This window comes from Thermothielavioides terrestris, chromosome 3 (assembly GCF_000226115.1).
Source record: "Thermothielavioides terrestris NRRL 8126 chromosome 3, complete sequence".
Lineage (NCBI taxonomy): Eukaryota > Fungi > Ascomycota > Sordariomycetes > Sordariales > Chaetomiaceae > Thermothielavioides > Thermothielavioides terrestris.
Window position 1 is genome coordinate 2,446,760 of NC_016459.1, and position 27,961 is coordinate 2,474,720.

At 60.6% G+C, this 27,961-nt stretch overlaps 10 protein-coding genes across 10 annotated transcripts; 5 read left to right on the forward strand and 5 right to left on the reverse strand.

The window, feature by feature from the left end:
* Positions 1-7: 7 nt before the first annotated feature.
* On the reverse strand, positions 8-1,318 carry THITE_117745 (uncharacterized protein; the record flags this gene model as incomplete). The annotated part of the gene is made up of 2 exons (XM_003654233.1): positions 8-562; positions 896-1,318. The coding sequence occupies 2 exons, from the start codon at positions 1,316-1,318 to the stop codon at positions 8-10; spliced, it is 978 nt and encodes a 325-aa protein (XP_003654281.1).
* Positions 1,319-2,352: 1,034 nt separating this feature from the next.
* On the forward strand, positions 2,353-4,634 carry THITE_2117129 (uncharacterized protein). Its single transcript, XM_003654234.1, has 3 exons — positions 2,353-2,752; positions 2,905-4,013; positions 4,146-4,634. Exons 2-3 carry the CDS (start codon positions 3,000-3,002, stop codon positions 4,599-4,601), a joined length of 1,470 nt encoding a protein of 489 aa, XP_003654282.1. The 5' UTR covers positions 2,353-2,752; positions 2,905-2,999; the 3' UTR covers positions 4,602-4,634.
* Positions 4,635-5,528: 894 nt separating this feature from the next.
* THITE_2050890 (uncharacterized protein) lies at positions 5,529-7,997 on the reverse strand (the record flags this gene model as incomplete). The annotated part of the gene is made up of 3 exons (XM_003654235.1): positions 5,529-7,069; positions 7,158-7,244; positions 7,307-7,997. The coding sequence occupies 3 exons, from the start codon at positions 7,995-7,997 to the stop codon at positions 5,529-5,531; spliced, it is 2,319 nt and encodes a 772-aa protein (XP_003654283.1).
* A 3,567-nt stretch (positions 7,998-11,564) lies between these two features.
* Positions 11,565-13,416, reverse strand: THITE_2117135 (uncharacterized protein). The gene is made up of 5 exons (XM_003654236.1): positions 13,201-13,416; positions 12,855-13,139; positions 12,609-12,777; positions 12,389-12,560; positions 11,565-12,314 (listed from the first exon to the last, which is right to left on the reverse strand). Exons 1-5 carry the CDS (start codon positions 13,254-13,256, stop codon positions 11,647-11,649), a joined length of 1,350 nt encoding a protein of 449 aa, XP_003654284.1. The 5' UTR covers positions 13,257-13,416; the 3' UTR covers positions 11,565-11,646.
* A 160-nt stretch (positions 13,417-13,576) lies between these two features.
* On the reverse strand, positions 13,577-14,413 carry THITE_2089449 (uncharacterized protein; the record flags this gene model as incomplete). Its single annotated transcript, XM_003654237.1, has 1 exon — positions 13,577-14,413. One exon carries the CDS (start codon positions 14,411-14,413, stop codon positions 13,577-13,579), a length of 837 nt encoding a protein of 278 aa, XP_003654285.1.
* Positions 14,414-14,775: 362 nt separating this feature from the next.
* Positions 14,776-15,882, reverse strand: THITE_2117138 (uncharacterized protein). The gene is made up of 2 exons (XM_003654238.1): positions 15,528-15,882; positions 14,776-15,461 (listed from the first exon to the last, which is right to left on the reverse strand). The coding sequence occupies exons 1-2, from the start codon at positions 15,777-15,779 to the stop codon at positions 14,913-14,915; spliced, it is 801 nt and encodes a 266-aa protein (XP_003654286.1). The 5' UTR covers positions 15,780-15,882; the 3' UTR covers positions 14,776-14,912.
* A 168-nt stretch (positions 15,883-16,050) lies between these two features.
* THITE_2117141 (uncharacterized protein) lies at positions 16,051-17,846 on the forward strand. Its single transcript, XM_003654239.1, has 2 exons — positions 16,051-17,486; positions 17,567-17,846. Exons 1-2 carry the CDS (start codon positions 16,278-16,280, stop codon positions 17,726-17,728), a joined length of 1,371 nt encoding a protein of 456 aa, XP_003654287.1. The 5' UTR covers positions 16,051-16,277; the 3' UTR covers positions 17,729-17,846.
* Positions 17,847-18,776: 930 nt separating this feature from the next.
* THITE_2078771 (uncharacterized protein) lies at positions 18,777-20,466 on the forward strand (the record flags this gene model as incomplete). Its single annotated transcript, XM_003654240.1, has 5 exons — positions 18,777-19,482; positions 19,562-19,674; positions 19,771-19,805; positions 19,873-20,042; positions 20,123-20,466. The coding sequence occupies 5 exons, from the start codon at positions 18,777-18,779 to the stop codon at positions 20,170-20,172; spliced, it is 1,074 nt and encodes a 357-aa protein (XP_003654288.1). The 3' UTR covers positions 20,173-20,466.
* An 864-nt stretch (positions 20,467-21,330) lies between these two features.
* Positions 21,331-23,437, forward strand: THITE_2117145 (uncharacterized protein). The gene is made up of 2 exons (XM_003654241.1): positions 21,331-22,026; positions 22,108-23,437. The coding sequence occupies exons 1-2, from the start codon at positions 21,508-21,510 to the stop codon at positions 23,260-23,262; spliced, it is 1,674 nt and encodes a 557-aa protein (XP_003654289.1). The 5' UTR covers positions 21,331-21,507; the 3' UTR covers positions 23,263-23,437.
* A 1,109-nt stretch (positions 23,438-24,546) lies between these two features.
* THITE_2117149 (uncharacterized protein) lies at positions 24,547-27,923 on the forward strand. Its single transcript, XM_003654242.1, has 2 exons — positions 24,547-26,951; positions 27,042-27,923. The coding sequence occupies exons 1-2, from the start codon at positions 24,801-24,803 to the stop codon at positions 27,897-27,899; spliced, it is 3,009 nt and encodes a 1,002-aa protein (XP_003654290.1). The 5' UTR covers positions 24,547-24,800; the 3' UTR covers positions 27,900-27,923.
* Positions 27,924-27,961: the final 38 nt, after the last annotated feature.

The following is a 27,961-nucleotide window of genomic DNA, read 5'->3' on the forward strand; positions in this document are numbered from 1 at the left end:
CAGCCGCTCATCCGTCCGCTTCGTTTGCCGCTGCCCGGGCCAGCGCCGCCTTGGATTTGCGAGGCCGCAGCCTGGCCAGGCTGAGCACCTTCTTCACTCTCTTCATCTTCGACAGCGGTTCGGGCGAACTGTCCGGGCTCCAGCGCGATGTCAAGACGGGCTCGTCGCCTTCTGCCTCGCTCTTTTCTGCTTCTGCCGGCGCCGGTGTCACTGGCCTGTGCAGTGGCTGTGAAGCTGCCGGTCCTGCCGGTCCCGAGGAAGAAGAGGCGGAGGACGTGGCTCGGTTCGACCGTGCTTTACTTCCTGCTTCAGCGCTGCTCCTGTCCGCGGGTTTATCTTCCTCGTATGGGTATTTCAGGAAGCTTGGCCGCCGCTGCAGGAGACCGGGGGTTGGGTGCAGCTGCTGCACTTGGTTCAATAGCGGCGGTTTCAAACCAGATTTGGTTTGGCCCTCGCCTAGCCCGCCAGGCTGCGGATCGGACACGGCCCTAGCCGGGGCATTGGTTTTGGCCGCGTGAGCTTCCTTGACCCACGGTGGATCGGCTGACACTACTCGTCGCTGCTGTGTAATATGAGGTTCTTGCCAGTCCGTGGCCGCAAATGGTTCTGCTTGAACCGCACCACCATCTCGACGTTCATACCGCGAAATACCTGGCGACCGGTTGGCGGCCGCAGATAGAGTCGCAACAACCGGTGGCGTGTCCTCGTCAACTCGACAGGAACGCTCGGGACAAGTTGCGGTTCTCGCTGGCCGCTGTGCCGGCACCGCAGGCAATGGCCTGTTCGGCGGAGGGTGAGGCGGCGGCAATGAAGTGTCTGGAAGAGTATATAAAGGGACGGGTCGTCGTAGGCGAGGAATCCGTGAAGGAGTGTGTGAAGGAACTCGGTTGGTCACCGAATTGGTTTCCCTGGCTTGTGCAGCTTCCAAGGCCCGGACTCTGTTGGCCAAGTCATCCACCAGCGAGAGAAGATCGCCGATCTCCAAAGGATCTCTCCTGGTCGGCCGTCCTTGGCTGGGAGATTGACTGGGAGGCGCCTCTGTGGGGAGCGGCGGGGAGTCCGGACGTGCTTGTCCTTCGTTGACGTGGTCATCAGTTGACGGCAGATTGGCGGAGACGAGTGGTTTTGGATGCCGCGATCTGAAATCGGCAGAAGTGGCACCAATTCGTCTCGCCGGCTCGGGAATGTCGTGATGGGCATCGTAGTGATGGGCGACCTGCCACAGCTTCACCTCGAACCCATTAATAGTGACCGATGTGAAAGGATCGGCCAATTCCTCGCTCGTAAGCCGGGGAAGATTCAGTTCGGCTCGGTCCATGGTCCTCCTTTTCGGTGGTCTGTTAAACTAGTCTACGCCGGTTATGTCAGTCACGGTGCGCGTCGCAAGATGTGTCGAATAAGCACACACTGCAGAGTTGGATTTCCGAAGGGATGGTGAAGCAGTCGGTCGATTATGTCTGCGGGGAGGTTGAGAAACCGGGTGTGCAGAGGGCGAGCAGGAATCGGTCTCAGGAAAGTTGCTGAAAGAGTGTTCACATTTACTTGTGGCCATGCCGAATGCGCGGCAGCCTGCCGCATCTCCCTTTTGCTGCTTGCAGCAAAGACAATGGCACATGGGATGTGAATGTCATGTTTTGCCAACAATGCAGGGCAGGCTCTTCGTGCCTTCCCTCCTCCTCCTCAACCTCCTCCTCCTCTGTCTTGTAGGTCGAGCTAGGTTGCCATAGTACTATGATGTGCGAGGGAAGTCGCAGTCGTCGAATTGCCCGAAAGGTCATATCTACACAGTACGCTCATTTTCTATGTGAGAGTGTGAACTAGCACTCCATCCCAGGGATTGCGCAAACAGCTCACTCACAGTAGTTGAGAATATGACTCATCAGTCTTCTGGAATTAAATATCTGTGGATGTACACACAACTTCAGAGAAATTGCCTGTACTATATGCATTGTCTGCTTTGTGTGCTGTATTGTTTTATTGAATGTACTGAGGTGCACCTAAAGTTGGGTTGCGGTTTCCCACTCCTACGTCGCAGTTGCTTCTTGACCATGCCATTAGAACTCAGGTAGTTAGAGCGTTATTACTGCCTTTCTCTGTCATTTTTGGGGGTTTTTATTTCTTCTTCCATTATGCCTGTAGAATCAGGGAGCACGGCCTAGACCCTCAGGGTGTTTGTTGATGTTGCTGCCGTCTTCAGGGGCTTACACAGGACAGCTTCGGCCTCAGGGGCAGGGTCTTGGCAGCGCCAGGTGTCGTCAGCTGGTGCCCCAAAGGCCTGCGGCCAAGCTAGGCCTGCCCCGCAACACGCTCAGCTGCCAAGACCGCTGTGCCTGAAACCAACACACAAAAACACCGCGATCTCACGGTCGTTCACAAACACCAAGTTCACTGACGTTATGAGTTCTTACAGACCTCAATCTCATCTCCAATCTCTCTCTTGGCGAAAGCGCGCCATGTCCACTCCCTTGTTCCTGCCCTTCATTTGTTAGCGCTCCCTCTGAGAGTTGAAATGGCTTGATGCTGTTAATTTCACGCTGTCTTTGTGAACCATCATTTTATTTATATTTATTTCTTGCCTCACTGCTTCCCCCAAATATTTAAAACATGTTGTTGACTCGGCTTGCGCGGCGCTCTGCCCTTGGGCTTGCGAAACCCCATCAGACACACTGTATTATTCCATCTAAACCAACATACGAAAGCCTGAGTTGGAGGGCCCAGAGACCCTTCTCGAGCCAACCGCCTCCCTCGCCCGGTGCGTAGACACACTCCTTCACCCGTCAGCGGTTCTGTCTCCGTAACGGAACACCTGTAATTGGATTTGCCTGCTCCTCTGCCTCTTTGATCCGCGTCGATGGCTCCCTCGACCGAGCCTCGAAAGCGCCTTGCTAACATCCCAGATACTAGAGGCCGCTACAACGCCCGGACATGCTCAAGGGCCGGACCTTAAGCCGCCACCACCACCCCCCAACAAGGATGTAGGCCCCTCGCTCCTCTCCAAGATGCTGGAAGCCGCCGCCACCTCGTTTGCTTCCATCCTCGTGCTCGGCGCAGGCTTCGGCATCGCCGCCTATGTGTACCACAAGTCCTACAAGTACATGGTGCTCCGGAAGATGGCGAAAGCCTTCGAGCCCGGCGATCCCGTCCTCGACCTGGCTGCTATCGGAAAGGACCTCCCCCTTTCCAAGACGGCCGCCGCTACCCACTGGGTCGAACGGCCCGAGCAGGCCACCGTCGACGCCATTGTTGCTGGCCGCAGTGTCGGGCACTACCACCTATTCATCGGAGAGAAGGGCACGGGCAAGAGCAGCATGCTGCTGGAGGCCATGCGCAAGATCGACGGGGACGGCGTGGCCATGTTCGAGGCCCACGCCGACCTGGAGATCTTCCGGATCCGTCTGGGCAAGGCGCTCGATTACGAGTTCCACGAGGACTACATCGGCAGCTACTTCAGCGAGCGCGGGCCCAGGGACACCACCGCCCTGCTCGACATCGAGCGCGCCCTCAACAAGCTGGAGAAGGTGGCCCTCCGCCGGCGGGCCAAGGTCGGCAGGCCGCTCGTGCTCATCATCAACCAGATGCACCTGATCAGGGACGACGAGGACGGCAAGGACCTGATCGAGCTCCTGCAGCAGCGGGCCGAGCAGTGGGCCGCCGCGAACCTGGTGACCATGGTCTTCAACAGCGACGACTACTGGGTCTACGAGCGGCTGAAGCAGCTCGCCACCCGGATGGACGTCCTCACCATCATGGACCTGCCCAAGGCCCAGGCGACCGCCGCGCTCCGGAACTATCGGCAGCGCTACTTTGGCGAGTCGCCGTCGCCCGAGACGCTCGAGCAGGTCTACGACCGCGTCGGCGGCCGGCTGAGTTTCCTCAACCGCGTCGCCAAGAGCCGCGACATGCTCGCGACCTGCGACGCGATCAAGGAGGCCGAGAAGACCTGGTTTCTGAACCAGTGCTGGATTCTAGGAGCCGAGATGGACGACGATGTGATGGACCAACAGAAGTGGGCGGTAAGCTAGAATCTATCCTTCCTTTTTCCTTCTCCCTCTCCTTCGCCCCAACAACACTCCCTTGCACACCACCCTCTCTACCTTACTTGTCTCCCCCCCACTTTGCCTAACTTTTCTATTCCACTCTCCCAGACGGCGGCAGTAGTGCTCGCCACGGCGCTGGTGGACAAGGAGGCCGAGATGGAGAGCACGTACGACCGGGAGGTGGGCCACATCCTGCCGTCGTTCCCGCTGCACGAGGCGCAGGAGATCATGACGCGGGCCGACTTCGTGCGGGCGCTGGACCGGCTGAACCTGTTCAGCATCACGAGCGACGCCCAGGTGCGCGCCAGCTCCGTGCCCATGCACCTCGCCTTCCGCGAGATCGTCGCCCGCCCCGGCTTCCGCGCCCACCTGGCCGCCACCATCGACCGCATCGCCGCCATCGAGAGCCTCGGCCGCACCCGCGAGCTCGTCGCCAAGGACCTCGTCCTCGGCGGCCGCTACCAGTTCCGCAAGGTCCCCGGCGGCACCGACGTGACGCTCAAGGAGGGAGAAAATGCCGGCGACGCAGGCGATGGGGATAAGGGGAACAGTGCCAAGGGTTGACCTGGATCTATCTGCCGCTTTATCAAGTCAACTGTTTCGATTTGGGGTCTTCCCCAAAACACTTCTCACAGAGAGAGCATGCGCTTGGGTGCATGACCTTTAGACGCGCTATGCAAAACAAGAGATACCACTTGGTCTTGGTGTGGAGGGAGCTTAGGATTACCGCTCACACGTTGTTTGGACGGCTGAGGTCTTCTGGAGCTGGCTGCCCAAGCATTATAGAGACAGACCGCCGCAGTAGGATGCCGACGGGTGCCAGGGAGAAAGGTTCCCAGTGACACGCCAGCTCCGAAGGACACCATCAGTCTCACAAGAGTGGAAAAGGATGCACGCGGCCGAAATTTACATGCATCCATCCGGTAGATATTCAAGCTATAAGACCCATTATTCCCACCCTATCGCTAGTCCGCTCTTTTAAGACCCCATAAGAACCCGTGAGATGTCCGCATTCCAGTCCGTCAAAATCCTTTCCAGTCGGTCCCAGTACCTTAGAAACTACCCATCCCCCGCTAGAAGACGCAAACACGGAGTCCTTCCTTCAGCAGCGTCCCTTGACATGACGCCATGACCGCCAATCCCACACCTCTCTGGCTACTTGCTTCCAGCCCTACTAGCATGCAACGTAATGTCCTCCCCCTGTTATGTTTAGATACTTGAGCATCCAACCCTCCCATCATGTCCGAGCGTTATGGAGGCTTTTTTTGTCCGACGACGTATCTCACTCAAGGAGGGTGGCCGAGAACAATGAATGATGACCTTGCAAGGAAAGTAAACCGCAGCGACAGCAGGTCAGCAGTTGACTGCGGGGGTCCAGCAAAGCAGGCCCTCCAAAATATAGGTGGATATATATATACGACAGCAGAAGCGCTAAATGAAACGGGGAAAAAGAAAAAACGGCAAGCATGGTATATGCTCGCGTCCGTCCGCTCAGGCAGGTATGAAATCGAGCTCCATCCGCTGCGCGACGCCGGCCCAGTCCCAGGCGGCGACCCAGTCGCCGGCAGCCATCAGGCGCCAGACCTCCTCGAGCAGCTCGGCGACGCGGTCGGCGTTGCGGAGGCCCGTGTAGCCGCGGACGGTGCGGATGGCGGCGCGCACGCGCCGCTGCTGCGCGGGGCTGAAGCACGCGGTGCCGACCAGGAAGCACGGAAGCAGCAGCAGCCGCTGGCAGGGGTCGCTGGGCTTGAACAGCTCCAGGAGCGCCAGCGACTCGTCGACGGCGAGCGTCACGCGCGGGTCGAGCCGCGGCGGCTGGCGGGCCGGCGGCGGGGATCCGGGGCGGCTGCGGGCGGCCGCCGGCGATTCTCCTCCGCCGTCGTCGTCCCCGGGATCGTCGCTGGGCCCTGGCGGCGGAAACGACGGGTCCGATTGCGAGTTCGGACGGTTAGGTCCGGGAACGGAACTTGCGAGCCTCGGTGATGAGGCGCGGCTTGTCGTCGCAGACAGGGGCGGCGTGTTCACCGCCGACGGAGCATGCCGGCTGAGGGAGGGAGAGCTATGAGGACCGAGAGGCAAAGACTGAGCGGAGGGTGCCACGGACGGCGGCGGCGAGGCCGAGGGTGGGTAGACGGTCCGGTCGAGGTAAATCCACATCATCTGCTTGTAGAGGAGACTGACCAGGTCGCGGCTGTCTCCCGGCGGCCAAAGGGGCATCCACTGCTGAATGGCAGCATCGATGTCGACGGCTGGATACAGATCGTAGTAGTCGATGACCAAGTCGGTCTGCGCCAGCATCCTATTTCGAATCGTGTTCCGGATCGCCGTGATCTCGGCCAAGTATCCCAGCAGGCCGTCGGCGACGCCCAACAACCTGGGCGATTGGATGTCAGGGAGCGGCGGGAGAGGCTTGGGTGGCGGGCGGCCAGGTTGCCCGACGACAGAGTGGATGAGCTCATCGGCGAAGATGTGGTACTGGAAGAACTCGGCGATGAAGGCCAGAAAGGCCGAGTCTCCGGGGGGCGTAGTAGAAATCAGACTGCGATACACGGTTAGGTGCAGCCGGTGCTCACCCCGTGTGCTGCCCTCGACGAGGGCTTCGATGAGAAAACAGAGCATCTGGCCGTACCGGGCAGCCATCAGGCTCCTGTCGTCTGGCGTTTGTTTGCGCTTGGTGAACTCGATGTTGTTGTAGAACTGGAGCCGGGCTTGGTTGTGATGGTAACGGGAGCGCTCCTTCAGCGCCTCGAGACTCGTCCCGGTGTTGTTTTTCAAGACACTGAGGCCGTAGGGTGTGTCGAAGTCGATGTGCTTGCTGGCCAGCGACAGGATGGAGTGCATAAGGCCCTGGTGCTGCACGGCAACCGGCACCATCAGTTCCTTAAAGGCGTTCTTGTGCTCTCCTTCCACGGTAAGCACGGTGCTGAGCTGCTCGTTGTAGTGCTTCCAGAAAATCCTATCCTCCAGCGTCTCCAGGCCAGGGAAGAGGGGGTGCATGGTAATGGACGGGAAGCCGCGGGACCTGAGGCGTGCTGTGATGAAATTAGACCAAGTTTGGCAAGAAAACGTGGACGCAAAACAGCAGCCGAGCAGCTGGGCAGAGGGCGCTAGCTGCCGTACCTTCCTCGGCCCTCTCCTTGCCGCTCTTCCATATCTGCTTCTCCGGGTAACCCTCGCAGACGACCGCATTCTTCTCGCAATTCATGCCTGCAGCAAGAGTTAGGAGTTGGAGATGCGCCTGATGAATACTGTTTGGTTTGTTTACTTACAACGCGGCTTTGCCTCGTCGCACTTCTTTTTCCGCTTTCGACACGTAAGGCATCCCGTCTTCGACCGGCCCTTGGTGACCTTGTTGGGGACAATGTTTGGGACGAGAGGGTGCTTCCGCGGTCGTCCTCGTGGCCGCTTCGGCTTGGGTTGATCCAACACGCCCTGTGGAGCGCTCTCGTGCGTCTGGATGGAGCCCGGGGGAGCCTCCTGGAGATCCCCCATGCAAAAGTCGTCGTCCTCGAGCGGTTCTAGCTTTGGAACCGCTGAAAGCTTGCTAGCGGCCTCCTCGTCCTCCAAACCTGCCTCCTTCGCCTCCCCCGCCTCCCCCGCCTCCCGCATCTCGTCCCAAACAACATCCCGAGAAATTCCGTCGGCGGCATCAGCATCTCCAAAGCCGGCACGGCCCAGCAACGCTGGCGGATGGCGGACCGAGGAGGATGCCGAGTGGGCGACGGCGGCCATGATCGGCGACGGAGACGGAGACGCGAGATTGGCGGAGCTGTCGGCGGCGCTGCTGGCGGGCCCACACGGCAGATCCACGCTGTTCCCGTTGCTTACGGGCGACAGCTGGCCCGTGTGCGCAAAGCCGGTGGTGGACGAGGCGGCCGAGACTGAGGTGGAGCCAGTAGAAAAGGAGGCCAGCCAGGGCGAGGACAGACCAGCCGAGTGGCCGTCGTCGTCCGAGTCCATGCTGTGGCTATCCAGCCAGCGCAAGCCGCCGTCGTCTGATACGGCGGAGGGGCGACGGGCCATAGCTCGTCAATAGCGAGACCATGCCAACAACACCGGCGCTGCGACAAGGATGTGGCAAGCAACGCGGAGAGCGGGGGCCAGAGGGAGGGAAAGAGCGATCCCGGTCTTAAGGCTCACGACTTGAATGGCAGAGAGAGAGCGGCACCGTGGCAGGGAGGAGGGTGGGGGGAGGAGATGCGGAAACCGCAGACAGGGAGGGTGTGGGCAGAGCCGAGCTCCTGGGCCGGCGGCGCTAAGCCTGGTTGCCCGGCTGACTCGTCGATCCGATAGTTAACTAACTGGATACGTTAGTTAAACTAGCCGGGGAGGGAGTTGCTAACGTGATAAGTTACGGTCATGGCAGTGAGGACAAGCTGCTCTGTCCTGAGCCAACAGCCAAGAGACGGAGAAACGGGACCGACACGCGATCAGGTTATCACCTGTGCGGAGGTTGACGTACTGTGTACGGAGTACTGCGGTAGTTAGTGGTGGTGTGGTGTGTGGGACGGCTCAGCGCCTTGGGGGGCAGCTGGGCTGGGATCGCGAGACGAGACGGGAAAGCTCCAAAGCGCCTATCCCGTGTTGGGCGGGCATGCTACAAGGGTCCTTTTGCATGGAGGCGCTGCCGCATGGGGACGGATACAGACGGATACACAGGACATGGCTTGTCACGGCGCCGTGTCGTCTTGACTGTTCGGGAGGGCTGGATTCTGCCAATCGCTCACCAACCCCCCTCACCAAGGTTGATGGTGTTTGGCAGAGAGGGCGCGTGCATAATACGACGCGGAGCGCGACTTCTCTTTCCTCTGCGAAACCAGAGCATGGATGAAAGAGGGGGTAATGAGTTGTTGAGTAATACCCACGCTGTGCCTCACCAGCCGTTTCTTTTTGCAACTGTTGCTAGGGAGGAGGACGCGCGGGATGGCGGGGGAGTTTGGAGACATTGACGAGATTCGATGTGGGAAGAGGTGGGGATGCGGGGCAGGTTGGGGGGCGTGAGCTGAGCGCTCGCTTCTCTGGAAAAAGCACAAACCTTCCAGTAGCTAAATGCGGAGCATCTTCAATATAAGTCCTGCCCTGTTATACTGCGTAATGTGTAACTCTTGCAGGCGGCAATTCCCGACCCACCGGGTAACGTTACTACGGCGCTTTAAAAACAAAGTAACATTGATACCATCGTAGTCACCCTACGTGGACCTTCCAGCCTTATCGAGCTCACGAGCGGGCATGCCAAAATTCTCTCTCTTTCCCTCTCTCTCCATGCATGGGCGGGTTTGGCGCTGAATTCTGCATTTGCCGTACTCTGCAGCAGCAGGGACAATTACCTTGTTTTCTCGATTCGGCCCCGCCCATTGTTTTTCTGAGGGTCGACCGCTGCCGAGTCCCAGCCATCGCCAGGGCAGGCCGCTGAGTCCGGCGACCCGACGCACATCAGTGTCATGTCCTTGGGAAATCGCGTCGACAACATTCACTGAGGTGCTGAAACGATAATTTCCCGTGCGCTACCACACCAGTGGACATACCCTGGCTCTCATTGTGACTTCAACGTTGTCTCGGGCGCCAGCTCAAACAGGCCCGTGTGGTCCCCCTTCTTGTGTGTGATCTGATGAGGAGCTGCGCTGCAGTGTCGACGATCCTGCTCGCTCGGTTCTCCGGGCTTCTGCCGGGAGTGAGTGACTGTTGGGCAAGGCCAACAGTACCAGGTAGTGTAACTATTTCCACCTGATCTTCCTCCCATCCGACGGGGGGTGCTGCGCAGTGCTCCACCCGGCCATTGGACATGGAGGGCGCCCGCTGATGCGCTGATGCGTGGGGTGCATGTGTGCCCAACCTGCACACCGCAGGCGATTGTGCAGTGCCGCTGCTGCGACGTCGTGCTCGCGAGCATGCGGTAAATATCTCTGGTACGCTGCCTGATCGAGATGCTTGACCGACTGGTTGGTTAGTATACACACTCACACGGCCCACTCATCACTCCTCTGCATGCCGATCCTTGCGTTGGACGAAGACATGGTTCCCGGCGCCCGGGGCACTTCACTGTCACAGCACTGATGTAGTATACGGAATACAGTGCTGAACTCCGAAGTTCCTCCGTATTCCGTGCCTGGTCAGGTAATGATGAAAGACAGGCCGTTCTCTGGGGGCTCGGCAGACAGACATAAATGCTGCAGCTATTGTCCGTTCGGTAAACCAGACACTCTACGCCGTGGCTGCTTATGACGCACGGAGTACACGCAGTACATCGTGCCTCGTAGGCGGTGAGAATTACAGACAGGCCCTGCAGCGCTTATGACGACATCAACTGAGTGCTTGCTTCCCCCGGACCGCTGGTATGCTTGTGTGGCCATCCGGACATCGGGTATGTACCTGAACTAACAAGGTATCTTCCGCCTTGGGAAGGGCTCAGAGGCTCGCAGCACCAACCGCTTCCACTTTTTCGAGGACATCCTTGATCTCGGCCTCTCAAAATATGTAGAAACAACGTGAGCTTCAGGACGAAACGAACTTTGTTTCATCCCGCATTCCCTCAGCACTTGTCCACAGCTACGGATCCTTACTTTACATTAAGGTCGGAAAGAAAGCCTTCTTCTCTCGCCCACCTCTTGACCAGAGCATTTTAATCTTGCGCCAGCTCCCAACCCAGCCAGGGCCCAGAATTGCCCCGAATGTGCTGATCACATCATCGCGATCAGATCCTGTCCCTGCCACACACCACCTGCAGCCACACACACCAACCCGCGCAGCCGCTCAAGGTTGCCCGAATGAGGCACTCCCCCGATATCGTGTCAGGTCAAGGTAATCTTAGGGAGGTACACACACCTTCATCAGGCTGTCAACAGCCCGCTGACCACGGCTGCGTCCCCGGTCGCGGATACCGTTCCCGGAACCGTTCCCGGAAATGAAGTGTGCAACGCACACTCAGATGGTGACAGCCTCGCCCGCTGCGGGCACGCTTCGCTCCCGCGCGAACCGGATCCCGCCCGACTCTGCTTGACCGAGCAGGCGCTCATGTTCCCGTGGGCGGGCGACGAACGCCACGGTCCGGGGTCCCAGACCAATCATCCGGGTGTCTCACAACCGAGCTCTCACCGGCGCCAGCCCTGTAACTGTATACACTCCATTATGTATGTAGTACAAGAGCGGTGAGGTTGCATTGCGAGAAGAGCACTTCCTCCCAAGCCCTGTCACACCGGTTGTTCTCTGCCGCCCCCTGCCTGACAAGGTCTCGTCTGGGAGGAAATGGATGCGATAGGTTCTCTGTCGGAAACAATGCAGGCACTTTGTGGTAGGTCGAGCGGTGCGGAGGTGCGTGGGCGCTGCCACGCGCCGCCACGCGCCGCCACGCGCCGCCACGCGCTGGCCGATCTTCCTGTCAGTCAAGGATGAAGATGATGCATCGGTGAAATTCCACGAGACTTGGGATTGTGGAGGCGGCGTGTTCATATCGGATATTGGAAGTGAATGCTTGCTGTTTGCCTGCGGCTACCTTAAAACAGAATCCGAAGTGCACAGTCAACACACCGATAAAACCCTCGGTCAATGCACCATGTTCCGCACTTCTCACCGGTGCACACCCACCCCCTTCCTGGGAATGTTGGCTCCATCCTCACGGCTCGACGACGGCGACCTGCCCGCGCACCGGCACGTTCTCCTGCCTGCCGAGCTCGGGGAAGCGGCCGACCTTGACGCCCTTCCGGAACAGCAGGCAGTGCGAGGAGCCGCCAAAGTGGAACATGCCGATCTCGTCGCCCTTGCGGACGCGCTGGCCCTCGCGGACCGTGATCTCGCACGAGCTGACCTCGTCCATGCCGACGCCGACGAAGGCCATCAGGCCGACGGCGGGGCTGGCGGCCTCGAAGAAGATGACGGCGCGCGTGGCCAGCGCGGTGAGGTAGCCCTGCGCGACGCGGATGCCCTGCGTGTCGATCTGGCCGCCCTCGACGGGCGACTCGAACAGCGGCTCGCTGAAGTAGGTGCCGTCGCGCACGAAGCAGCGCCGCACCGTGCCCGACACGGGCGCGTGCCACCGGTGGTACGACAGCGCCGACAGGAAGGCCTGGTACACCGTCGCGCCGTCGAAGTGCCTGCTCAGCGGGTCGTTGCCGAGCATGTCCACGACCGAGTACGGCTGCGCCTTGATCCAGAACTTGTCGCGCAGCTTCGCGTTGCGGACCACGTTGAAGACCTTGGACTCGCACGCGTTCGCGATGACGTTGTCGTCGTCGGGGGACGCCACCGGCCGTGCCGATTCCTGTAGCTGGCGCGTAAAGAAGTCTGCGGGGTGTGGTTGTCAGCTAGGGGCTTGGGATGCATGTGGAAGTGGGGAGAGGTTCGGGCCGTAAACCTACCGTCCCACGACTTGAAGCCAAAATGCGGCTTGGTCGGATCGCACTTGTACATGTCCTCGAACTTGAACGAGGTCTTACTGGGCGCATTGGCGACTTCCATAAGGTCCGCGTAGCCCACTTCACCAAACCAGCCGGCGCGGTGGCTGCCCAGGACCTTTGCCGACTCGGGTGACTTAGGACTCTGTTAGTCGTGGACAACATAGCCGCCTGGTTCACATACTAACTGACTAACCTTGAGATACTCGCCCCATTCGTTAAGGATTTTCTTCAGCATGCGATTGACATCGGGATCTAGGAAAGCGGCATGCCCGCTCGGGGTGCCCATGGCGTAGTCGAAGATGGCGCACATGGGGACGCCGACCATGCCCACGCTTGCAGCCGCATCGGTCCTGCCCAGCAAACTCAGTTTCAGGGGTCCTCTGCGCGAGAAACATGCAACCCACAAAAACGCGAAGGCCGGTCTTACCATTCAGGGGCGCTCCCAAACACGTGGTTCAGGACCTGCAGCATGTGGTGGTAGTCGCGGATCTGACGCTTGCCGGTAGGGTCCTTGTTGTACGGCGGCTTGTTGGGGATCTCGTCCCACATCTCGGTGAAGTACATGTAGATGCGGGGGTTGTTCTCGATCAGCTCCTTGAACTCGCGCAGCACCGGCACGAGTTCCTTCTCGCCATGCTTATCGATGTGGTCGATTGCATGGGCCAGCCACTTCCGATGGACCCGGTGATCCGCCGGCAGCCACGCACCGGGTCTGGGACAAGTACGTTAGCGGGCTTGTTCCCCAAGAGATACATTTTGGGAGAGTCTCTTACTTGTGAACCCGATGCTCGTGCGGGATCTCGACGTGATCGCCGTGTTGGTGAACCATACTGCCTGGGAGATAAGAGAAGAATGCCGACCTCTTAGGTACGCACTAGGCTGCAGACATATTGTTCAAACAGGCCAGGAAGCCAAGAACAAATTGCCGTCGGGAAGGCTATTGTACAGATGCAAAGCAGGCCGTTTCCAACTGCTGGTGCATCATGACGTAGTGGTGCCGTGAGCCCCACAGTTCATCTCCTGTTGTTCAACCCATCGTTAGGTATTCAATCTTCGGCTTTTCAATCTCCGGCGACCAGGAGAACGGGCGGTTTGCTGGAAACCATGCGAAAACGGGGCCTGTGGATTGCCCAGAATTGATCGTTGAGGTCATCGTCCCGCCGCCTTCTGCCGAATCCGGCACCGTGCCGCATGTCGCCGGTTATGCTCCCGCCGGTCCTTCTCGTTCAAAGGGTTGTACAAGATGTCGCAAACTCCACACATGGTGAACCCTGGTTCTTTTTGGACCGAGAGGCTCAATGTCGTCTGCGTCATGTCTTTGGCTGCCCGTTTCCCGGCCCGTTTCTTGCTTCCCGCGCTCCCGTTTGCCAATGCGCCGCCGGGGCCTGCGCCGGGGTGATCCCGCCTATTAACGGCTACCTCGCTCAAAGCTGAACGCAGGGTCCCACATTCCTTGCTGGGTACAACAACTATGCTGGCGTCCTTCGTCATCGGACAGCATTCTGGCGGCACACCTGTCTCATCCGCCGCCGCGCCCGTGGAGTATTGGCCCGGTTCGCTGAGGAGGGGCCGGGTCGTGAGCCTCCTCCGCTTTCTGGGTCTCGTAGAGGGCGACGTAGATGACGAGGCTGGCGATGATGGTGGGAGCTCTGCTGGGTCGGAGGAGGCCGCACCGGATGGCGCCTTGTCGGAGCTTGGGGGCAGAGGCTTGAAATAGGCCAGGATCGAGCCGCGACTCGGCGGTTGTCCTCGGTTTTTGTCCTGGCTGGAAAGCGCCGGAAGCCGCGATGAGTCTGCGAGCGCTGCGTCACGAGTGTCCGTTTCGCTCTTCGTCGGTTCATTTGGCGAGTATTCCCGGGCTTGCTCCCTCGCCTGGACAGGCCGCCGACTGTAGGTTCGCAGCGGCCGCTTGCGTTCTTTCGACGGCGTCGTCGCTGCTGGGGTGAGCGAGTCGACGAGGGCGGCGGCTGGGTGCTCGCCTGACATGTCCGTCCGAGCCATTCAGCGGTCGAGAGACTGCCTGGCGAGGAACGGAAGTGACAGGCCGGTAAGCGCACTGGTTAGGAGAGGGACAGGAGTGATATCTGTATAGGGCGCTATTGACAAAACTAAAGGCCGCTGGAGCGGGGGACGATGGTCGATGGTCGGCATTTCTCCATCCAGAAAATGTGTGCCAGGTTTGGAGGGTTGGACACTGAGGGCAGAACCAGAGCAAACGCGTCTTTTCGCGTCGCGCAGCCCCCACGCGTCGGATGCGGGCTGCCCCATGCAAGATGACGTGGGGCGGGGCGTCTTTCGCGACTGCCCCACTTCTTCCCTCCTGGGAAAGATTTGGGGCTCCAATCCCGATCCCCGTGATTGGTACCTTACGCAGCACACTGAGGAACAGCACATGATGGTTTGCCTCTTCAAGAAATTGTGAACCGACATAAACATGTGATGCTAGACAAGCTACTGGCATGGAATAACTGCAGGTATCTCTCACTCATTTGACCTCCCGCTGCCGCCTCCGAACGGCACGAACGGTACCATCCTCGGTTCGGCTTCGCCCACCGACCACCGAGGGCTGCGGCTCGGGGCCCTCCACAGTCCACGTTTGCACAATCTCCTTGACCTCCTTCAACGTCCTGTCCTGCTTCTTGGCCTGACCGAGATGCCACACATATCCTGAATAAACGGCGACCTCGGCAATGCCAACCAGCACGCTTCCGCCCATCGTTAAGAGAAGCCTGGCTGGTGTACTCCACCACCTGGCCAGGATCCAAAGGGTCGCCGCGACACCGAGGATGCTCGCCACAAAGTTGAGGATCAGCATCAGCTGGCGGTGTACGTCGCTGTAGGTCACGTCGTCATCCCCGAGGTCCTCCTCCCGACTCGGCCGGTTGACCGCAGCAAACGCTTGCGCGATGCTTGCACCGTTCGGGAACCGCTGGGAGAATGTCTCCATTGGCCGCGACGGACTGGTCATGCGTGCGTATTCTTGCTGCTCTTGTTGGTGGCGAAGTCGGGCCATCAAAGCCTTGTATTCGTCCGACTTTGTGGTAACATGCAACATCAGCACATATCGTTGTGTTGTGTTGCGTCACGCCCCTCGACTCACCGGCTCAGGCTTCGGGGCTGGCGGCGGGATGTAGACCTTGGACCCTCTTAGGAGCGACTCCAGAGAGAATTCGCCGTGGCCGGCATCCTGGAGCGCTCTCCAGAGGTCTACGACTTGCGAGTGCGAGACCGGCTTGCCCACGGCGGCATCCTCGAGCGACGGCTCATCGCCCTGCGCCTGCAGCGCTTGGCTATGCTGGTGAGCTGCTGCGGGGTTCAACCTCTGCAACCCTTCCACGATGGAAGGGGTCATTGTAAGCAAAACCATCCTGGAGTTTCTCGGACGATACAAAAAGTGGAGGGAGATGCAGCACGCCCCGGTTTGCTCGGTTCCTGTTGGCGGGCGGACGCTCGGGAGCTGACAGGCGGCGAGAAGTGAGCGCAGCTGAGTGTGCAGGAGGGCGCCCCACTGCGCGCCAAGACTGCGCCCGAGCCACAGCACGCGGTCGAAATTTCAGGTCCGGAAGGTGGGCGGTGTGGGTCGAGCAGCCTCACGCTAACTTAAGTTGTGTTGATGTGCGGAATGCCAATCAGGTTGGCACCCGCTGCGTGTCGGAAAGGAAGTTTTCGGGACCCACGGGGGAGAAAGCAGCCCGGGACGTAGTGAAGCAACTAAAGTGCTCACAGCTTGAATCGCGCGCTTCTCACCACCACCAACCCTCGAGACGGCCCCAGATGCGCCGGGCGGCCGAATTTTGACGCTTGGCTGCCCATTGGCTCTTCCCGAGGCGGAGGAGGCACACGCGAGGAGATGCAGCTCGGGCCGGGGCCGTCGATGGCCCGCGCGGCCAAGAGCGCCTCACGGCTCGGGCGATTGCGGGTGCCGTCGACATGTCCCGAGTGCCTCAGAGCCGCGTCTCTCGATGTCAGGATACACAGGATACACCAAGCCATGGCCCCCTTCCATTCCGGGAGGCCCAGGCCGTCGGCGTGGGCCGCAGCTGTCTCGGTCGCCGGCAACATCGTGTCCAACGCCGTCACGCGAGCGTCCAAGGGCGACATGCCCACCATCGATCCGCTGCGGATCGTCGCGAAGGAGATGAAGTTCCTAACGGGGAACATCAGGAAGCTGCTCGGCTCGGGCCACCCTTCGCTCGACCGCGTCGCTAAGTACTACACCCAGGCCGAGGGGAAGCACGTGCGGCCGCTCATCGTCCTGCTGATGTCGCGGGCTACCTCGCTCTGCCCGAAGGCGCCGCAGCGTCAGCAGGCGACAATACAGGCCTCGGCCGCCATCGACGTCTCCATCTCTCCGCTCTCCATCCTCTCCGACTTCAATCCTTCCGCTGGCGCGGAAAGCGAACCGCTGCCCGCCGATCCCGATATCCTCCCCTCACAGCGGAGGCTGGCCGAGATCACCGAACTGATCCACACCGCTTCCCTGCTGCACGACGATGTTATCGACCATTCCGTGTCGCGGCGCGGGGCGCCGTCGGCCAACCTCGAGTTTGGGAACAAGATGGCGGTGCTGGCGGGCGACTTCCTCCTCGGCAGGGCGTCGGTGGCGCTCGCGCGGCTGCGGCACGCCGAGGTGATCGAGCTGCTGGCCACCGTCATCGCCAACCTCGTCGAGGGCGAGTTCATGCAACTCAAGAACACGGCGCGCGACGAGACCAACCCGCGGTGGTCCGAGGACACGCTGACCTACTACCTCCAGAAGACGTACCTCAAGACGGCGTCGCTGATCAGCAAGAGCTGCCGCGCGGCCGCGCTGCTCGGCGGCGCGGACGCGCAGACGGTCGACGCCGCGTACAACTACGGCAGGAATCTCGGCCTGGCGTTCCAGCTCGTCGACGACATGCTCGACTACACGCGCAGCGAGAAGGAGCTGGGGAAACCGGCGGGGGCAGACCTGGAGCTCGGCCTGGCGACGGCGCCGTTGCTGTTCGCGTGGAAGACGATACCAGAACTCGGTGCCCTGGTGGGGAGGAAGTTTGCAAAGGATGGCGACGTTGCGAGGGTGCGTTTCCCCACCACTTCACCCGCCGCTCATTGATTGTCACTACGTGGAAAATGCTGACGGGGACATGGCTACTGTAGGCCCGAGACTTGGTCATGCAAAGCGACGGCATCGAACAGACGCGCGCCCTGGCCCAAGACTACGCCGAGAAGGCGATCGCCGCCGTCAGCCAGTTCCCGGAGAGCGAGGCCAAGCAGGGCCTGATTGAGATGGCGGTCAAGACTCTGAAGCGGAAGAAATGAACGTGCTGAGCTGCCTTGCGCTGCGCTTCAAATCCTGCCCGTCGCTTCTACTACGTAACACGAGCATGAGGCTGAATAGGTGGCGTACATATATAGAGAGACAGTCATGTGTGTGGCGTGGCTGGTGGTGTACTGTGTATAACAGTCGGGGGCCGCATGCAAGCAATCTTGGAAAAGGGGCGGCGGTGTTGTATGATGACATTTATTGCATGGTCTGGCGCTAGGGAGGCGACGAGATGTCATTCCGAATTTCCATTCGGAGTTGCTGTGGGAACTTCACTCTGCACAAGAGCTCCCCAGGCACGCAAATCACGTTTGGGATGCATGATGTACTCGCGAAGCCCTTTCTCCCCTCGGGGCAATATACTCCTGTTATAGAGGCAGCAAGAATGACGGTGTGCGCAGCCACAGCTCCTGCAATGCACTCCGCGGCTACGGGGCAACGACAAGATGAAATCCCTTGAGTCCTTGCTTACCGCAGGAGTAGGCAGTTAAGATCGGGGGCCGCGCCGGATTCGGCAACGCCCCGAGGCTGTGGGAACGGGTTGGTGTCAAACCTCGGCTCGGCTCACAGGCGGAGTGCCTGAACAGCGGGGTCGCAGGGAATCTGGGAGCATCAGAAAGACAACCATTGTATAGGCAATGTATCTAGGTAGGTAGGTATGTACATCTGCACGCGGCACTCACGGGATTCCACCAGAAGGATTACTAATAGCTGTGCTGGAGATGAAGAAATATACGATATATGACGTTAGTCGGGCAGCTTCGCAGCAGTTTTCACACAGGACTACAAAAGGGGTCGAGTGGTGCCGCTCACTCCTCCGGAAAACACTTGGACGGACGGAACACTGGAACACGCCGGACGGCAGACGCTCCATCGCAGCAACCACTCAGCTCCACCATTCCGTGACGCCTGGGTAGCCTTGTTTTCACTCACAGACCGGCGCACCACACAATAGCACGGTTCCGCTACCTGCTCCCTCGAGCCCAGCGCCATACCCGGAATCCCCAGCGAAGCCGCAGCCCCCAACACCGCCATCACCACCCAATGACACGCCAGTCGCTGCAGCTGGAGCTCGCGGAGCGGCCGACGGGCGCGATCGTGCCGGGGCGGACGTTCCGGCTCCGGCGGGTGGCCGCGCCGACCGAGGCGGACCTGCGCGACGGCCAGCTGCTGCTCGAGAGCCTGTACGTGTCGTTCGACCCGGCCATGCGCGGCTGGCTGGACGACCGGCGCTCGTACGTGCCGCCCGTGCGGCTCGGCGAGGTCATGCGCGCCCAGGCGCTCTGCCGCGTGCTGGCCTCGCGCTCGGCCAGGGCCGCGCCGGGCGACATCGTCACGGCCCTGATGGGCATCCGCGAGGTCGGCATCCTGCCCGAGGACCAGGTCGAGCCCGCCGCGGCGCCTTGGCGCGGTGCCGGCAGTGCCGGCGGCGGTTTCCGCATGACGGACCTGCTGGGCGTGCTGGGCCCGACCGGCCTGACGGCGTACTTTGGCATGACCAAGATCGGCGCGCCCAGGCCCGGCGAGACGGTGGTCGTGTCGGCGGCGGCGGGCGCCACGGGCAGCGTGGCGGCGCAGATCGCCAAGATCGCCGGCGCGCGCGTCGTCGGCACCGCCGGCAGCGACGAGAAGTGCCGCTGGCTGACCGAGGAGCTCGGCCTCGACGTCGCGCTCAACTACAAGGACCCGGACTTCAGGGACAAGTTCAAGGCCGCGACGCCCAAGTACATCGACGTCTTCTTCGACAATGGTAAGACTCGCTGCTGCTCCTCCGCTTCCCTAGCCTTCTCACGGAAGGAGTGTTTTAACCGGAGAACTGACGCCAAGAGTAGTGGGTGGCGAGCAGCTTGACATGGCGCTGGGTCGCGCCAACAAGAACGCTCGCTTCGTCATGTGTGGCGCCATCAGCCAGTACAACTCGCAGACCAAGCCCGGGCCGACAGTGAGCATCTGACGTGCCCTCGGGCAGCCCCAGCCCGGCCAAAACAAAGGAAGAAACAGACCTCCCCGGCTGACGCGAGTATTCTCCCTTTCCCAGCGGAACTTTGCCAACATCATCGCCCAGCGGATCAAGTAAGTTTCTATGCCGGCCAACGCCTCTCGCGCCGATCTGCTAACCGCTGCGTTACCGCACCCGCAGGATGCAAGGCTTTATCGTCTTCGACTACGCCAAAGAGTACGGCGCGGCGAAGGCGCAGCTTGCCAAGTGGCTGAGCGAGGGAAAGCTCAAGAGGAAGGAGACTATCATCAAGGGCGGCGTGGCTGCTGCCGACGAGGCATTCCAGCAGCTGTTCCAGGGCGGCAACATCGGTACGTTCGTGGTTCTCAGGCACGGCCAACAAGCTAAGGGCTGTGCACGAAGAGTAGGTCTAGGCTAACCCCCCGCGCAGGCAAGCTGTTGGTCGAGATCAAGAACCCCGAGGAGGTAGCGCGACTCTGAGAGCGTCTTGGTCTGCAAAGCCGCGTCTTTGGATGGAGTCGGTCCGTCGCCTTCACCCCAGGCGGAGAAGGCTGGTGCGCGGCAGACCACACTTGCGAAGGGGGGGAGACATTGCGTGTTTACCTGGAACAGGCGGCGCAACACCTTCCAGCCCCTTACGGTTCGTTTCGTCGAGTTCAGCTGTCGGTTCAGACTACGCTCTGTGCATACCTAGGTACATAGTAGGGGCGTTCATACCCTCATCCGGCAAAGACAAAAGAGTAATAAGAAAAGAATAAAAACCATCGAAACCCGGCTTGCATCCAGTGCTGAGTGTAAGTGGGTAAGTGCCTGCCTGGACTCAGCGCGGCTCTGGGAAAAGCACGGTGGGGCAAGCAAGTCTAGATCAACACGAGCGCCTCCAAGGGCCGCTCGGGATGCCCGCGGCCTGCGAGTCATGTGTGGCGAACTTGCGCGCCGGCAGCGGGTTACTCGATGGTTACTCGATTGAAACTCGAGCAGTCACGATAGCCTCGGACAGCAGCCCCAAACGGAAGTGGGAGTCGACGTTGCTGGAAAAGGGAAGTCGCGGCAAGGTACCAGGGGGCTTGGCTCTTTGTTTTCGCCATCCGCCGTGATTGGACAGCGCATGCAATGGACATCTTCGGAGAGCGGCTGTCTCCGACTTGCAAAAACCGGCCAATGAAGGCCATTCGATAACGTTCCCTCTCTTTCTCTTCCGCGGTCAGCCACGATGCTCGCTCGGTGCAGCCCCACAGCCTCATTGCAGGCCCCGGAATCGGCACGGGGAATCCAGGCCCGCAGAAATGGGAATGGCTTCGGGAGGGGCGGTCTCGGCGAGGGCGGGGGCGCCGGCTCGCGGATTTCTGCGGCATTCCAGTGACCTCCCAGCACTCAACCAAGTTACTCGACATTATTTTATGTCTTGAGTCCGGTGCAGGAACGGGCTGTCAGTTGTTGTGTCTGGCTCCTTTATCTTGACTAACTCACGGCTCGTCTTATCTTTCTGGCGTGGTTGCTTGCATCCTTATCCTGGGCTCTTCCGGCCTGGACCCGGTTGGAACGGTGACGGGACCCTGGTTTTCAAATCTTCGGACGGAATCCTTATCAGTCTTGCGCCCCGCCAACGCCGGGCCGAGAGACAAATACGGCCCTCGGCGCACGCAGTGACAGCCGGCAGGAGACGACCCGTAAGCTGGTAGACTCGGTGTGTTTTCTGGCCCCAACGGTGCCGGAACCTCCCTTGTCTACCCTCGTCCACCCTCGCCCGCGAGACCTTGCCTTCAGGTGTACTGTACATCCCCCTCCTAATGCCGAGCGGTTGCCTTCCTCAACATGACGGTCTCAGCCCTCCCTGACGACTCGGTCGTTGTCATCGCATCGTCGAGGACGGTTATCACGCTGCCAGACGACACACTTCTCCTGACCCCGGCGACTATCACCATCTCGCCAGCGACCGGCAAGATCACGTCCGTAGTCCAGGAGCTCCTACCCCGGAGCTCCTTCCCGGAAGCATGGGTGTACCACGACTACAGCCCGAAGCTGTTGCTTCCCGGCCTAGTTGACGCTCATGTTCACCTGAACGAGCCGGGCCGCACCGAGTGGGAGGGCTTCAACACGGGAACCAAGGCCGCGGCCTCGGGCGGCGTCACGACTGTCATTGACATGCCCCTGAACGCCATCCCGCCGACGACCACCCTCGCCGGGTTCCGGAAAAAGCTCGCTGCGAGCCGCGGCCAGTGTTGGATCGATGTTGGGTTCTACGGCGGTGTCGTCCCTGGCAATGCTGCCGAACTGTTACCTCTCGCGGAGGCCGGCGTCCGTGGCTTCAAGGGATTCCTCATCGACTCAGGGGTGAGTAGTGGCCCGGACTGCAGAAGATGCATGGTGAGGAGACCAGGTGTTCGCTAACCCATCTCGACACGTCAACAACAGGTCGAAGAGTTCCCTGCCGTGTCGTCAAAGGACATTGCGCTCGCCATGACGACGCTCAAGGACGAGCCGACCACGCTGATGTTCCATGCTGAGATGGTCCCTCCCCTGGACGGCGTACCGGCGGGCGGCTCACTCAGCGACGCGGTCCAGCAGTCCGAGCTTCCGGCCCGCCCCGCCGGCGAGCTCGACAGCTACAGCACCTTCCTGGAATCCCGGCCGCCGGCGTTCGAGACGTGCGCCGTGGGGGAGATCCTGTCGCTGGCGCACCTCGCGCCGCGGCTCCACCTGCACATCGTGCACCTCTCGGCGGCCGAGTGCATCCCGCTGCTGCGCGAGGCGCGCCGGCGCGGCGTCAACATCACGGCCGAGACGTGCTTCCACTACCTCGGCTTCGCCGCGGACGACATCCCCGACGGCGACACCCGCCACAAGTGCTGCCCGCCGATCCGCTCGCAGACGAACCAGCTCGGGCTGTGGCGCGAGATCGCCGACCCGGCCGGCTGCATCCAGACCGTCGTCTCGGACCACTCGCCCTGCACCCCGGAGCTCAAGCTGCTGCCCCCGCACCTGCAGACCGAGTTCCAGGACGGGCCGCGGCCGCCCATGCAGCACGCCGACTCGGGTATCGACGTGTCGCCGCCGGAAGATGAAAAGAAGGAGGAGGAGCAAGAGGAGATGAAGCAGGCGGAAGTAGAGACGGCGTCTTTGACGGCTGACGAGACGCGCCCCACCAAGACACAGGGCGACTTCTTCGCCGCATGGGGCGGCATCTCGTCGGTGGGGCTCGGCCTGCCGATCCTGCACACGGCGGCGGCGGCGGCGGCGGCGGACGGGGCGCTGTCCGTGGTCGACATCGTCCGCTTGTGCAGCCAGGCGACGGCCAAGCAGGTCGGGCTGGCCCACCGCAAGGGCGGCATCCGGGCCGGCATGGACGCGGACCTCTGCGTCTTCGACGACGCGGACGTGTGGACGCTGCGGGCGGCCGACATGCGCTGGAAGAACCGGTGCTCGCCCTGGGAGGGCCACACGTTCCGCGGCCGGGTCCACGAGACCTGGCTGAGGGGCCGCAAGGTGTTCCAGCTCGGCGGCGAGAACGGGGGCTTTGTCGGCGGGCAGCCGATCGGGGAGGCGATTGTGGAGAGGAGGACCGCGTGATTCCTCGGCGTTTGTCTTTTCTTCCTTCCCCTTTTCAGTTTTGTTGAGCGGTTGCAGCGACGATTAGACTCTTGCAAATACCCAGCGGGCGTCGGAGAGTAGATGGCCAGCAGCGTCCATATAGATCATACCTGGTAGTAAATACCAAGCCTACATTGCTGATCCTACGAAGCAGTCAACAAAATCAAGGTTATCTGGTCATAGGGACTCGCGGTACATGGTCCGGGTTCCAGCGACCAAAACCTCCCGCCTTTACAAGGCATCAACTCTGAAGGTCTGGATTACTTGTGAGCATAGGTAGTTGCGCATTTTGAGAACGCTTTACAAAAAGAGAAATGAGGTCTCGTGTCTCAACAACTGAATTGAGGACCTGAGCTCAGAACAATGCTATTCCATACTTTGGGAGACGAGTCGGGAAGTGGTGACGTGATGACCAAGGCACAGGCAGCAGGGCAGCAGAGTTGCCGGGCTTCCGACCTGTTGTGGGGCTCCAAGCCTCCAACAGGGATTTGCTGAAATGAGTGCTCTCAAGTCTTCCAATCGCATAACGACGGATACGTTGCCTGCTTTGACTGAGGATGTCTCCTCCGTATGCAAACTACGCACGTTCACTCGATAAAGCTATTCAGTCTAGTAGCTGCAATGCCTCGGCAACCGGTGTATATGTAAGCCAGCGGAGGGCATAAAAAGAAGGAGAGATGCAGAGTTGGGAAGAAAAGTCAAGAGATTGTCTCACGTTCCTGTCGCGGAAGTGAGCATGGGCTGGGTGAACTATTGATAAGGGCAGGCTTGGTTGAATGGAAGCTGGGCGCGCTGCTGTGGCCTGCGGCAGGGCTGGGCTCATCGGGTCCCTTGTTGTCAGCGCAGTTCCTATTGAGGTCCACCAACCCAAACCCCGCGGTTTCTGCGCTCAACCTCCGTGCAATGATTCCCGTTCGCCAGCGACCGTTGGCAGGAACTGTTGATGCCGTTGGGAAGCACATGCACCACTGCCCGGAAAGCCTGATCTGGGAGAGTGGTTGGGCATAGCCCACACAGTACGGATGCACAACTCCGGACTTAGCAAAAGGCGCCTTCTTCGGGTAAAAATCACCAGATAAAGTTAATGGACACAGTGCAGCATGTGCCTCCGCACGGAATAGAGCGAATCACTTCGCATCCGCTGCCCCTGCCCCCCCCTGCCTCTTCCCCCTGCCCCATGACTCATAATATTGATTCGGCCGCCAAGAACCAGCTAGGCATGTACGTACACGCTAGCTCATCCACCTCGGCCAAAAGCGCGACCCCTACGCCAACGCACACCATCCGCAAACCGTCACCGTGGTCACCACCGAGCCGGCCACCGGTTGCTTCCAACTTCCGGACCGAGCTGGCGACAGTTCCATCCCGACCGTTGACAACTCTTACAATACCAGAGTTAACCTTATTGGCCCGAGGCATGCGTGCCACCGCGGACCACGAAGCCGGACCTTGACCCCGACCGCGACCTTGAGCGTTTGTCGCCCAGTGCCTCTGACCGGCGCGCCGTCCTCCGCGAGATGCCCTCCTTCCTACCGGATGCTACCACGGCAATCGACTCGCAGTCCTCGGGCACCGTGTATCTCGACGGTGACGCCGAGTACGCTTTATCCCAATCCAAGGTCAATGAACCTATCGCCCGTCAGCCGCACTCGCAGTCGCACACGTCAAATGATAGCTTCGACGGGAGCTCGGCGAAGTCCACCAGCTCGTCCATCACCTCAGAGACTTCCCTAGAGCCGGACCAGCAGCTTAGCCGCAATTTGACTTCCTCCCCTCGGAGTATGAATTCGCCGCCGACTGCCATCGCTGGCGGCGGAGAAAACGGGAGGGACACTGTTGGATCGGTGACCCGCAAATCACTGCCACTGGACAACTCTGCGCCGCTCGTCGACCGGACAGTACCATGTTCGACAACCGGAGCGAGAGGCTGCGGTTCCGCCGGTCACAAACAAAACGACCATGCTCCATCACACACCACCCCGACCGCCGAGGAGCTCCTCCCGCAGCAGCCTGGGGTTGAGGTATATTTGCATCCCGTCGCCAAGGGAGACGTCCGCACCGTCGAGAATGGATCCCCCCGGCCGCCGGCGCCGGTTGCCAGCTCGCCTGCATCGGCTGCCCAGCACAGTCCGGCGACGAGTCAGAAAAGCCTGAAACCACCTCATCGCTACTCGTCACCTCCGGTATACGACCAAGCTGCTGCAGGCCCCTCGGGCGGTCTGCAGTCGCCGACCGTGCCCGGAACCAGGCACCGGCACACCTTGGAAGTCCCCAAGATCACACCCGCCGGCCGCGGCTCGCGAGACGGGCCCGATACAGCCGTTTACGCGAGCGGCAGATTCTCGCCTACCTTGGCGGCGACCGGCCCGCGCAGGGCGTCGCTCAGTTTGGCTAGGAGGACCACGCGGTCCCTGCACTCGGACGGGCCGCGGGACGAGGTTGTCCCGGACGAAGATGCCCTGCGGTGGGCAGAGGCGTACAGGCAGAAGCGGGCTAGCAAGAGGAGGCGGAGAGAGCTCGAGGATGACGACAGGGTGCTGGTCGGCACCAAGGTGGACGAGTCGCACGCGAACTGGGTGACGGCCTATAACATGCTGACGGGCATCCGCGTGTCCGTCTCGAGGACCAACGCGAAGGTCGACCGCCCCTTGACCGATGCCGACTTCGAGGTCAAGCAGAAGTCGACGTTCGACATTGCCGGAAATGAGCTCGTGCCGTCAGCCAAGTACGACTTCAAGTTTAAGGACTACGCTCCCTGGGTGTTCCGCCACCTGCGCGCGCTCTTCCGCCTGGATCCCGCAGACTACCTCATCTCCCTGACCGGCAAGTACATCCTGTCGGAGCTGGGGTCGCCCGGGAAGAGCGGGAGCTTCTTCTACTTCTCGCGGGACTACAAGTACATCATCAAGACGATCCATCATGCCGAGCATAAGTTCCTCCGCCAGATCCTGAAGGATTACTACCAGCACGTCAAGGAGAACCCCAACACGCTCCTGTCCCAGTTCTACGGCCTGCACCGGGTCAAGATGCCCTACGGCAGGAAGATCCACTTCGTCGTCATGAACAATCTGTTTCCCCCCCACAGGGATATCCACCAGACCTTCGACCTCAAGGGCTCGACCGTCGGCCGGGACTACAAGGAAGAAGACCTGGAGAAGAACCCGAGGGCGACCCTCAAGGACCTGAACTGGCTGCGGCGGAAGCGGCACCTCGAGCTGGGCCTCCAGAAGAAGCAGCTCTTCCTGGCGCAGCTGCAAAAAGATGTGCGGCTCCTGCAAAGATTGCAGATTATGGACTACTCTTTGCTGGTCGGCATCCACGACGTGCAGCGGGGCAACGAGGAAAACCTGAGGGACAAGACGCTGCGCGTCTTTAACCCGGGCGGGAACAATACGCCCGAGGACTTCGACCCTAACTCTGTCCTCATGCGGACCCCATCGAAGCTGGAGAATCAACGCAAGGCGAGGGAGCTGCGGCAGATGATCCAGTCCGAGAAGCCGGTGCCCATGGGCGAGACGAGCAGCAGGATGCCGGACGAGCTCGAGGAAGGGCACAGCCGGCCGGGCTTCATCTTCAACCAAGACGACGGCGGCTTCCGCGCAACGCACGAAGACAACGCACCGGGCGATGAGATTTATTACCTGGGAGTGATCGACTGCCTTACCCACGTATGTCCACCACGCTCCTGGAAGCACGCACATCGCTGAAGAAGTTCAAAACGAGGTCGAAGCACCAACTGACATTTTGTTTGCTCGCAGTACGGTATCATCAAGAAGATAGAACATTTCTGGAAAGGCCTTTCGAGTGATCGCAGTCAGATCTCGGCCCTGCCGCCGCAAGAGTACGGTGAGAGGTTCATCAACTTCATCTCCAACGTCACCATGTCACAGGAGGAGGCTCTCCGAGTGGCTCAGGAGCGAGAGGCCGCGCAGGCCGCCGAGCCGGCTGCTGCCGTGCCGCCTGTTCCGAACTATCAGCCTCCACTGCCGCCTTCCTCTTCGTCATTGGGCCAGAGGCCGGCCGATGCGCAACCGGGAAGGGTGGGCACAATCGGCGAAGAGGAGGACGTACCCAACAGAACTTTGAGGACGGTGGTTACTGGCCCAACCCCGTCCGGCAAGGCCAATCACGGTCCAAGCGCTTCGGTATCAGAGCGAAGGGAGACCACTGTTCTGCCGGTGGTGGAAGAAGCTGCCGAAGGCCCGTCGACCGGGGACCGCAGTCGGAATAGCCGCGTCAGCAGCCTCCTCACCGAGAGCGACGGCCGGCCATTGACACCTGCTAAGGACGGCGACGAGATGGAACCGGGCTTTGGTAACCCGCTTCTCGGTGTCCGTAACGGCAGCAAAGGTAGCAACGGCATGGCACGGCCGCCGCCTACCCCTCCCAAAACCGGGCAGGGGTTCGATGGACGAGCGAAGCCGGACAGCGCCGACAGCGGATATGGGATCGGAAGCGGCAGCGGCAGCACCAGCGGTAGCAATGGCGGCCTCAAGAGCCTGACCGGATCCCAAAAGTCGCTAAACATCCGACCCCAGATCAGCCGCGACAGCTTGGATAAGGCTCTGCCTCCACTGCCAAAAGCGAGCTCGTCCCGTCCGCACAACGTATCCTAGTCCGATAACGTCGTGCTCCCGGCGGCGGAGTGCACGCGAGATGCAGAATCACAAGCGCCGTC